The sequence below is a fragment of the Amphiprion ocellaris genome, chromosome 23 (genome assembly GCF_022539595.1).
Source record: "Amphiprion ocellaris isolate individual 3 ecotype Okinawa chromosome 23, ASM2253959v1, whole genome shotgun sequence".
NCBI classification, from domain to species: Eukaryota; Metazoa; Chordata; class Actinopteri; family Pomacentridae; genus Amphiprion; species Amphiprion ocellaris.
The window spans coordinates 2174991-2185275 of record NC_072788.1 but is presented as its reverse complement, the minus strand read 5'-3'; the positions used below and the strand labels follow the sequence as shown (position 1 = coordinate 2185275).

Sequence of the window (10285 nt, the reverse complement as noted above, 5' to 3'; positions counted from 1 at the left end):
GTACAATCCAGAAAACAACAGAGGAGGAGGAAACAAACATAGTAGTATAGTATATTGTATAAATAACAAGTCAAAGGAAAGAGACATACATTGTAGAATTGTAGTAATTGTGGGCTGACTGATTTACTGATTATCTGTATTTTATTTTTTACTGATTTACGGTAATAAATACATTTAAAAATGGTCCTACTTTGGCTCTGAACCTTTATCTACCTGTGGTCGCTCTGTCTTCTGGAGTGATTTGATTGGTTATACGTCACGAATAAAACTCCTTTAACTTAACATCTGTAAACAAAACAAAAACGTATCAACAAGTTTTCTGTTAGTTTGTGTTCTTCTAAGTTTAACTCCAAGATTTTAAATACTTTCATTTACTGCAAATGAATATCTACTCCAAATGTCTCACTAATAATCATTATCAGCCTTAAAAACCCACAAAACACCCCTCTATACTGGACCACACTTAGTACAGTCCGGTTCCCCCTTCTATAAATCTGCTTGGAATCTTCCACTTCCTGTTTGTCAAAGTGGCCTTCTACCTGGACAGGTTTTGTTGGAGCTCATGCAGCAAACATTTTGGGTAAGTGCACTTTAATATGGATGGATGACACTGAATTAGAGTCTGTTTTAATGAGACTGAGTTAAAATGTGCAGCTCTGTCATTAAATAGGAAATTATTTCTCTGAATTCACAGAGAAAAGTCTGAAATGTTTGCTAGGTTAGCGTCCCACATGTTCTTTGGCTCAGCTAAAGCTAACTCTCTCCAACTTCTGGATCTCTTGAGTTGCTTGTTGTTAAAATATCTTGCTAGAGGTGCTGAAGCTCAGAAAGTCTGAGATGTTTGTTCAGAATAAGCTCATTGTCAAGTCTTATCTGAACTGTCCTCTTTTGTTTGAACTTTCCCTAAACTTAGGAGTTAATGACAGAGCAGCACATCCAGACTCAGTCTCATTTATGTAGAGATTAAACTTCAGTGTCATTCATTGATGTTAAAGTGCAGTTTTTCAAATGTTTGTTGCACATGCTCCCAACCAAACCAGTCCAGGTGGAAGACGATGTGAAGAGGAAGCTCCAGAGGATGAATATCACACATTTACGTTGGAAATAAATGTTCTTTAATTAGACATTGTCATGCAAATGTTGGATTTCCCTTTAATGATGTTCAAATCTTTGTTGAGTGTTTTGTTGATGTTGGTTTCTAAATGTTTTTTGACACTCAGCCCCAAAGATTAAAACTTTCTACGGCTCACAAGCTGCAACAATTCACACATTATCAACTATCTTTCTGACTAAACTAAGATAAAAAGTGGAAAACTGCCTGATTCCTGCATCATGAATGTAAATCTTTTAGGTTTTTATGACAGTAAACTGAATATATTTGGGTTTGACATTTTATAAACCAAAACAAGAAATGAATTAGTGGAGAAAACAATCAACAGATTAATGGACAAAGAAAATGTGTTTTCCAACATATATGGCTGAATTACTCCAACATTACAAGATTCATACAATTTGAATTCAGTTTTATTTATATAACACCAATTACAGGTCAAATTGTCTCAAGACCCTTTATTTTTATATTTTTTGTCATATTTAAAATATGACAAAGTAAGAACTTTAAACCTCTTGACTAATCCAATTTATTATTTGGTTTTTAAGAGACTAATGGACAACTAAAATAACTTTCTCCACTAAAACTAATAAACATGAGGTCAAATAGAAGGAACAGTTTTAAATACTGCAGTCCCACGATGACAAGAATAAAGTTTGTCAACAAAAAGTAAATCTGCTGGTGGATTCCGTGGAAGTCCTAATAAATGATAATAAAGCGTGATACTAAAGGTTTGTGGTGCTAAAAATGTCCAAGTAAAGATATCAAGTTGAACATCTGGATGGAGGTTGATAAAAGTTGACCTCCCGTCATTTCTGTGGAGCGACTCCATGGATTTTATGGATGGTGGTTAAAGACCTGCTCTTCTAGTGGTCTTCCTTCTAGTCGCTGTAAAAAGTCAGTCCATCCTGGCCGACTTCAACACCTCTTCATGACAACTTGTTCTGCCTCTGACCTGGTGGAAACTCCAGAAACTGGGGAAAACCTGTGGAGACTCGAAGAACTCGTGAGGCGGGGGAAGGTGTGGTGGGTGGTGGGGGAAGGTGGGGGAGTAGAGGGGGGAGGCCGCCACCCACCTCCCCGCCTACTCTCCGCCCTGACTCCACCCAGACTCCGCCTTGGCTCCACCCATGCGGTGATGTCAGCAACTACGATGTCAAAGGGACGACGAATTTATTTCTTTGTATCTGATCTGTAGCTCAGTGAGTTAAGGATTTGTCTATGGAGCTGCAGGTCGCTGGTTCAAGACCAGACACTTCTTAAATTTTCTCAATATCCTGACAAAGACAAAGAAAGAAAAGTGCCAGTGGTGGGTCTTGAACCTGCGACCCTCCGCTCTGTAGTCTCTCCTCTTATCCCCCTGAGCTATTCGCTCAGATACTAATTCTTCTTTTTTTTGCGCATTTATCATCTATTTTTTGTCATTTTCGAGTTTTTTTTTAACTCGAGTCTCGACTCGACCGTTTTTCTCAGGAGGCTGGACTTCAGCCTTTGTGCTGGAGGGTGGAACCCTCAGTTCCAAGACTTTCCAAAGCCTCCACACCTCCCGAGTCCTCAGGACCTGAGCTTTCACACAGTCTGAGGGCTGAAATTTTCTAAGTTCCACAGTAGTTCTCTGTTAGATTGAACTTTCACACAGTCCAAGGACTGACATCTTCGAAGTTCCTGAGTAGTTCTCTGTTAGATTGAACCTTCAGACAGTCTGAGGACTGAAATTTTCTCAGTCCCACAGTAGTTCTCTGTTAGATTGAACTTTCACACAGTCCAAGGACTGATATCTTCGAAGTTCCTGAGTACTTCTCTGTTAGTTTGAACCTTCAGACAGTCTGAGGACTGAAGTTTTCAAAGTTTCTCAGTACTTCTCTGTTAGTTTGAACCTTCAGACAGTCTGAGGACTGAAATTCTAAAAGTTTCTCAGTACTTCTCTGTTAGTTTGAACTTTGTGGTTAACAGAAGCCTTAGAACTTGTGACCATGAGTCTTGATTTCACATTTAGAACATCCATCTGAGTTCTTCTCAGACCTTCACCTGTGGGTTTTTTAGAAATCCTCAACAAACTTTGATTCTCTTCACTGAACAGTAAAGTTTGTGGAGATCAGAAGGTAACATTAGTTTGATCAATGCCTTCAACTACTATTAGACTTTATCTGGAAAGCAGTTTTCTGAAATGAGTTCTTAGTAAATCTGTCCACAATCAAACCAAGAACATAGAAAGAGGAAATGTTTGAAGAAACAACTTGATGTTTTCATTTCAGACTAGAAAACGCTTTAATACCTTTATGTGTTTTTGCTCTTTTTGATCGTTTTATTGTCTCTTCTGTTTAATTTGATCTTCTAAAGTTTAACTGGTGTCTTTTCAAATGTTTTGTCTTTAGTTTGATTCTTCTTAAATGTTTAGATTTGTTCTTTTCTCACCTTTTATTCTTTTCTAATGTCTGATTTGATTTCTAAATGTTTTGTCTTTTTAATGTTTAATTGTTTTTTCAAATGTTTTATCGGCTTGTTTGCGTTTTTTTTTCCTTTCCCAATATTTGTTTCGATTAAATCTTTAAGGTTTTTCTTTTTAAATGTTTTACCACCTTTTAATGTTTAATTTTGTTTTTAAATGCTTCATTGTATGTTCTGTTTAACTCCTATTTGAAGTTTTATTGTCTTTAAGATGTAATTTTCGAATTAAACATTTAATTTTGTAATTAAATGTTTTGTCTTTTTAAAGGTTTAATAATCTAATTAAATGTTTTGCATTTTCAAAAATGTTTTGTCTGTTTAATAGAGTTAAACATTAAATACAATTAAATGATACTAAACAGACAAAATATTGAATTAGATAATTCAACAAGATACAATACATGTAAGTATGAAATTAAACAAAATTTTTAAAATACAAATATTAAAAATTACAGATAAAATATTTTCCATAATTAAACATTTAAAAAATACAATTAAAGTAGAAGAATATTAAACATTTTAAAAAATGCAAAATATTTAATTAGATTATTAAACCTTTAAAAAGACAAAACATTTAATTTAAAAATTAAATGTTTAATTAGAAAATTACATCTTAAATTTCTTAAATCTTTTTAACAATAAAACTTTCCAAAAGTTTTATTGTATTATTTTTTTTCCCTTTGATTTAATTGCTTTTTGTTATGTAGTTTATTTCTTTAATCTTCTTTTTCTGTCAAGATTTTAACCCCAACCTTAAAAATGAAATAAACCCTTAAATCACAGTGAAAATACTTCTGTTGTCACAATCATGAGTTAGTCAATTATTCAGTTTATCAATTCAACTTTATTTGTTTAACACCTTTCACACAGATGAAAAAACTAAACAAGCAAAGAGAAAAAACTATGCCAAGACTAGGATTAAAACTCAAAAACATATTTAAAAGAAAAAAAGATTTAACATGGTAATAAAATATGTTGTGTTCAGGGGATGGAGGGAGTTTATTGAATTCTTCTTGGGCTCACATGGTAAATCATTTAATATATAAACTTGATATTCAGTCTAAGGAAACTGGAAACTGCAGAGCGACAGAAGAACCAACAATATCTCCTGTTTTCTCCTTTAATGAGTCGACTCTTCTTGTGCTTTCAGACCAAAGAACTACAGACTCTTCACAACCTGCTCAAACTCTTGGTACAGGACCTCACCACACGGGTCAAGAAGGTTTCTGTCTCATTTCTACTCTGAAGCTCACCTTCTCCTGCTCAAACTGCTGACAAATGTTTCTGCTGCTCTACAGTCTGGTCTCCAGAACTTCCTAAAAACTCTCAAAGTCTCTTCTGCTGCAGGTTGCTATGTAGAACTGTTCCAGAAAACCTCACTAAACCACATGGAGGGGCCTCAAGATAGTCGTCCAAATGAAACCTTACAAAAATCAAACTAGTACAACCCAAATGCTAAAGTCTCCTGCAGCCTACCAGAGAACCTCTGAGAACAGAGAATCAGGACAGGAACTCTTACCTTCTGGACAACCAACGTTGGTTCTCAAACAAGAATACAGAATGTGTCTGACCAAAAACCTCTGAAGACTCACTACAGCCAAGATAAAGACACAACTCAGCTGCACCAAATCCACTAATCACTGCACACATTAGCACCATGTGTTAACTGTGGCTAAAGAACCACATTTACCAAGACAACTATCCAGTACAAAGCCCTAAAACACACCAAGAAACACATTAAAGATGATTTTACTGCTGGAAGCTGCAAGCTAATGCCTAAAGAACAAACTAAAGCAATGGAACCAAACCCAGTTCACTGGTGAAGAGAAACAGAGGAAATGTTTGTCTGCAGCTAAATAAAGCAGGAAGACACTGAGCTGCTCAGGTGTTCCTGATAACACCAAGCAGCCACCTGGACAGCCAATAGGAACACAGCTTCCTGGAAGTCCAGAGGACTGGCTTAGTGAAGGAAATGTAGTTTAAAGTTGAAGCAGAAAGTTAACAAAGAAAGTTGAAAACCACCTTCTGATCCCTGAAATCTCTGAGTTTTCACACAAAGAACACCTGAACATGTCAAACTGGTTCCATAGTAGAACCATCATTGTAAAAACGTCATAGTATGGTGTGTTACTCAAAAAACATTAGGACCCGGCTGTCAGGGGACAAACATGTAAGAAACATGAGAACAGAGAGAACCCAACCAGTAGGTCACAGTTTATCATCATCTAATCATCTCCTGAAGTCCATATGGTGAGAGACATCAGTATCTGGTTGTTCATTTACCAGAGGATGCTTAGAATCATGCTGATGTGGTCTGTACTCTACAGTATTTTAGTGACTCAATAAATGCCTAAGTTGTTGTTTTTAAAATGCTTTTTAGTTTTCAATAAACATTTAACAGCCTGTATGTAATCAATAAATGGCCTTTGCCTATCTTAAGAAAAACTCACTCAGAACTCTGATATGTTAACAGTACTAAATAAATCAATAAATACATGCATACACACATAAATAAGTTAATACATTAACTGTGTTAAGATAAGATTTAGATTTTTAAAAAAGTTGTTTATGTTTTTGCAGAATCCAGTATTGCTCACTGGTTGGTCATTACATTTTATTAGTTTGATTTCACTGTTTAAAATGATGCCACCTCTTTTCAGACAGAACCTGTGATAATAAAACAATACAAAATTTTTAGTTCCGTGTTAGTAAAGCACTTAAAGCTTTAAGTATGGCTAAATGCTTTTTTCAAAATTAAATATATCACTCCTTAGGTGGTAGTGGCCCCAAGTTCAGTAAAGTTGGAAAGATATTCACAGATTGGGACTTCCAGCATCAATAACTCATTAGATATAGGTTGTCAAAACATAAACGGTGCCTCTTTCCCATTGTTGCAAGGCAGACAATGTGCTACAAGCCCAGTTTTATCAAAAGTAGCTGTCTTTCAAGCTACAGGAATAACATTGGTGTCTATGGAGTGAACAGGGTCCGTCTGCAATTTGCAAAACCTCTGCAACAGTAAAGAGAGACAAATATTCAATAACTTCACTCTTATACATTGTAGTGTCACTAAAATCACTGCAGCCTTCAACTGGCTCCTGTTGACAAAGTGTTTTAACAGAAATGTAAATGCTGTAATGTGATTCTTTTAATGAACCATGTAACTTGAATGGATGTGATGCTGGTGTGACCACAGTTAATACGTCTGATGTTACTCACAGTGGTCCAAGGAACGCTCAGGGAGTTTGTGTGTTTGCTCAGCCCTTGTCCACACGTAGCCGGGTATCTCACAAAACGAAGATATTTTTCTACGATTCGGCCTATCATCCACACGAAAACGCAGATTTACGTCATCAAAAACGATTCTTTTTAAAAACTCCGACCAAAGTGAAGATTTGCGAATTCTCCGTTTTATGCGTCTGCATGTGGACATCAGTAACCGGGGTTTTGCGTTTCGAAACGTCACCGCCTGCGACAAAATATGTTCTTACGTCACATATGCGACCTGTGTTTACATTCGGTAACAGTATGGATGCTCTCACAAGGTTTTGGATGCTGTTTCTTGTACAGGCGCTTTTTACTTGCTTGTTTTTACAAGCCCAGATACTGCTCCACATTCAACAACACAGGCGAAGGACGACGTTAAGGACGGTTATTCTCCACCACCTTGCTAGGATTTGGGGAACTACTGCCACCTAAAGGTCCGGCATGCTTATGAATGTGCTGAAAAACGCACTTATGCGGTTAGGTGTGGATGAAGTTTCAGACTCATGAAAAATTAAAGGGAACATTGCTGAGTGAGCATGGCTTCAGTCGTCATATCTACCGGCTAATGGGTGAATGAAGGCAGATGTGCAGTTTGGGAAAGAAGCCAAACAGTTTTGGACCGTGTGTAAAACACCTTGTCAGGAGGTTTTTATTTGTAATGTAACGTGTGAACTGAACGATAACTTTCCTGCAACTGCCATAAATAAATGGAGAATCAAATACAAACGAGCAGAGACACTGTTTTAATTTGAAGCCAGCCTAACTGCCACCTGCAGTGACTACAGGTAAAGTCACTACACTTAATATTATCATTATCGTTGTTGTCAGTGGTATTATTATTATTATTGCTGTTGTTGTTATTTGTTGTTGTTTCAAATATCTAGTGTAAGTTATCAGTCCAAAAGCAAAACCTAAATACATAAATTAGAGCGTCCTGGAGTCCTATTTGCATATTTAATGACTTCAGAATTAGTGTAACTTTGCAGTAAAAGACAGAGCACAACTCAAATGTAACTTTAAGAAGTTTATTTTGAGCCAAAGTTAAACCGTTCCAGCCTCACTGTGGTATCTTTATCACATCATCTATGTTTAGATAAAATATAGTTAAACAGTATCTGCAGTATTGGAGGTTAGTGAAAAGGTTTAACTGGTTTTCTGTCATTCCAGTGCAGTCAGATCTGCAGAGGATGGGACTGGTACAGCACCAGTAAGGGTTCACTCAGGGAGCCTCTGTCCAGACAGTACAGACTCTGCGTCAGCGCCTCATGGAGAACCAGGCTGCCGTTCTCATCCGTGTAGCGCAGCTGGAACCCCAGAACCTCCAGGGGCTTCGAGGCCAGAACGGCCGACACGTCGAACACGTCGTAGCCGGAGGACGGCCGCTGGTCCAGGGTCAGCGGCCTCTCCTCCAGGGCAGGACTTTCGTTGAGGTTTCCCTGCGAGGCGGCGATGCTGTGCAGGGCGACGGTGATGCTGAGGGGACGGGGGTGGAGGGTCTTCCTGAACAGGACCAGCTCGGCCCCCAGCATGGTGGGGTTCAGGCTGCTGATGTTGAACCAGATCCATCCCTGAGGGGCGTCAGGAGGACCTGGAATGAAGAACAGCATCAGGTATGAAGACAACACATTCTCAAGGATCATCTCAGTGTTTGGAATTTGAGATGTTTGAATGCATTTTTGCTACTTTGTCAGACATCAAGTAGTTTCCATTCATTTCTGGTTGATAAATTTAAATCAGCTGCACATAATCCATTATGATCTGTTCTAAAAATCACATTAATGTTCAATGTCAGTGTTGCTTAAGTGCATGAATTTTTAATTTTGACAAAAATTTTTGAAGACGCGATGAGAAGTTTTAAATGTTTGCTAAGAAATAATTGAACAAAGCAGATACAGGGGGTCAATATGTAATTACAGGACATTTTGTAACATAGTTGACAGGTATCATAGTTGACATTTTTACTGTTTACTGGCGTAAAATCAACATGGCCGCCTATAACCAAACACCACATGGTATTTTTAGAGAAAGATTCTTCTGCAGATAAAAGATGCAGAAATAATTTAAACCTGAATTCTTTCTATCAGCCAGCAGGGGGCGACTCCTTTGTTTACTAGAAGTCTATTAGAAAACGACTCTACTTCTCCCTTGATTTATTACCACATAAAGCAGTTTCCTCATGATTTTATGGTCTTGATTGTGAGTTTCAAGAGTTTCTGAACACATCATGATGCTTATTTTATAAATTCTGGGGCTACTTGGAGGGAAATAGACAATAAAGCAGCGTAAGCTTTCGGGCTGGGCTACCTTGTTATGGACAACAGACCAAAGCAGCAACAGCCAAATGCCAAATATGAGTGTTCAAAACAGTCGTACACAAACCAGTGGGTGGTATGGGGATGGAAGGTCCACCATCTCTGCTCTATGGTACATTTTTAGCCTCTTTTAGCTTCTAGTTTTCCTTTCATGGTTCACAACTTTTTGGCTTTGTTTCAGTCTTGTCAACCTCAAGCTGATCTTAGTGAAAAAAGCTCAGATAAACCCACTTTTGTGGATTTTTCTGAGCTTTTTTCACTGAGATCAGCTTGAAAGAACCAGGTGTTTTTATTGTAGCAGTATGTGGGGGTTAAATTGAAGCTCATGAAAGCTTAGCATCATGACAGCTTGGTTAGGTTTGGAGGAAACATCATGAATTTGTGTTTTTTCTAAGACGACTAGAGGGCACTGCAACACTGCTAAGGCTAACTAGCTAGTTGTTCTACTATTCTTTTACTGCAGTCAAATAGGAAGTTGCAGTTATTGTGAGAGAAATGTCTCAGATCCTCACCACCAAAGCTCCGAAAACTCTGCACCAGCGTTCCATCTGATCTCCCAAAGTCTTGAGCCTCCAGCGAGTCCAGATGCTGGTAAATCCTCCTCATGTACGGATGGGCTTTGGTCTGGTGGCTCGCCGACACCTTATTGATATGCAGCATTTCCAGAATAGCTTTGTTGAGCTCCTGGTCGTCGTCTGCATCTCTGCGCTGATCCATCAGCAGCAGGCCCGTGGCAGAGCTCACCAAGAGGAAGGCCAGAGTCACGTCAACAACTCCCAGATGCTCCACTCGGACCATTCTGAGGGGAAATTACTCGCCTTCTGCGTCCAATTCAGTCAAAGATCTGCACTTCTGGCCATTCAAGCGTCCACCTGACCGACTGGTGTAACAGTGTGAGCACTAATAGACATGCAGGAACCACAGGGGCTGTCAGGACTTAGTGAAGCGGTCCGGTTCTGGAGCTGAGGAATGTTACTTCCCTTTGACAAACACTTGAGCCTGGAGTGGAACGAGCCACGGGGCTGCTCTGAACAGATGCACTGAGTGGAAAAACTGCACCGTAACTGGAATAAAACAGAAAAGACTGAAGCTATAAAGGCTGTAGTATCAGTACAATGTGTCATGAACTAATAAATTACCTTTTGTT

General features: G+C 38.4%; 2 protein-coding genes across 6 annotated transcripts in view; one reads left to right on the top strand and one right to left on the bottom strand.

Moving 5' to 3' along the window:
* Positions 1 to 7835: 7835 nt before the first annotated feature.
* Positions 7836 to 10191, bottom strand: LOC111584487 (uncharacterized). The gene is made up of 2 exons (XM_023293641.3): positions 9651 to 10191; positions 7836 to 8414 (listed from the first exon to the last, which is right to left on the bottom strand). Exons 1-2 carry the CDS (start codon positions 9934 to 9936, stop codon positions 7999 to 8001), a joined length of 702 nt encoding a protein of 233 aa, XP_023149409.2. The 5' UTR covers positions 9937 to 10191; the 3' UTR covers positions 7836 to 7998.
* frem1a (Fras1 related extracellular matrix 1a) overlaps positions 8305 to 10285 on the top strand; it is a 40005-nt gene continuing 38024 nt past the window's right edge. For all 5 annotated transcript variants that reach the window (XR_008600511.1, XR_004845958.2, XR_008600512.1 and 2 more), the window contains exon 1: positions 8305 to 8436. The gene's annotated coding sequence lies outside the window, so the exon portion shown is untranslated. The remainder of the gene's footprint in view (positions 8437 to 10285) is intronic.

Bases quoted from the DNA above. Each gene is read 5' to 3' on its own strand.
- LOC111584487 (XM_023293641.3), bottom strand. From the start codon at position 9,936: ATGGTCCGAGTGGAGCATCTGGGAGTTGTTGACGTGACTCTGGCCTTC. The intron at 8,415-9,650 runs GTGAGGATCTGA...TCTTCATTCCAG, and splicing joins GAGTTTTCGGAGCTTTGGTG to GTCCTCCTGACGCCCCTCAG.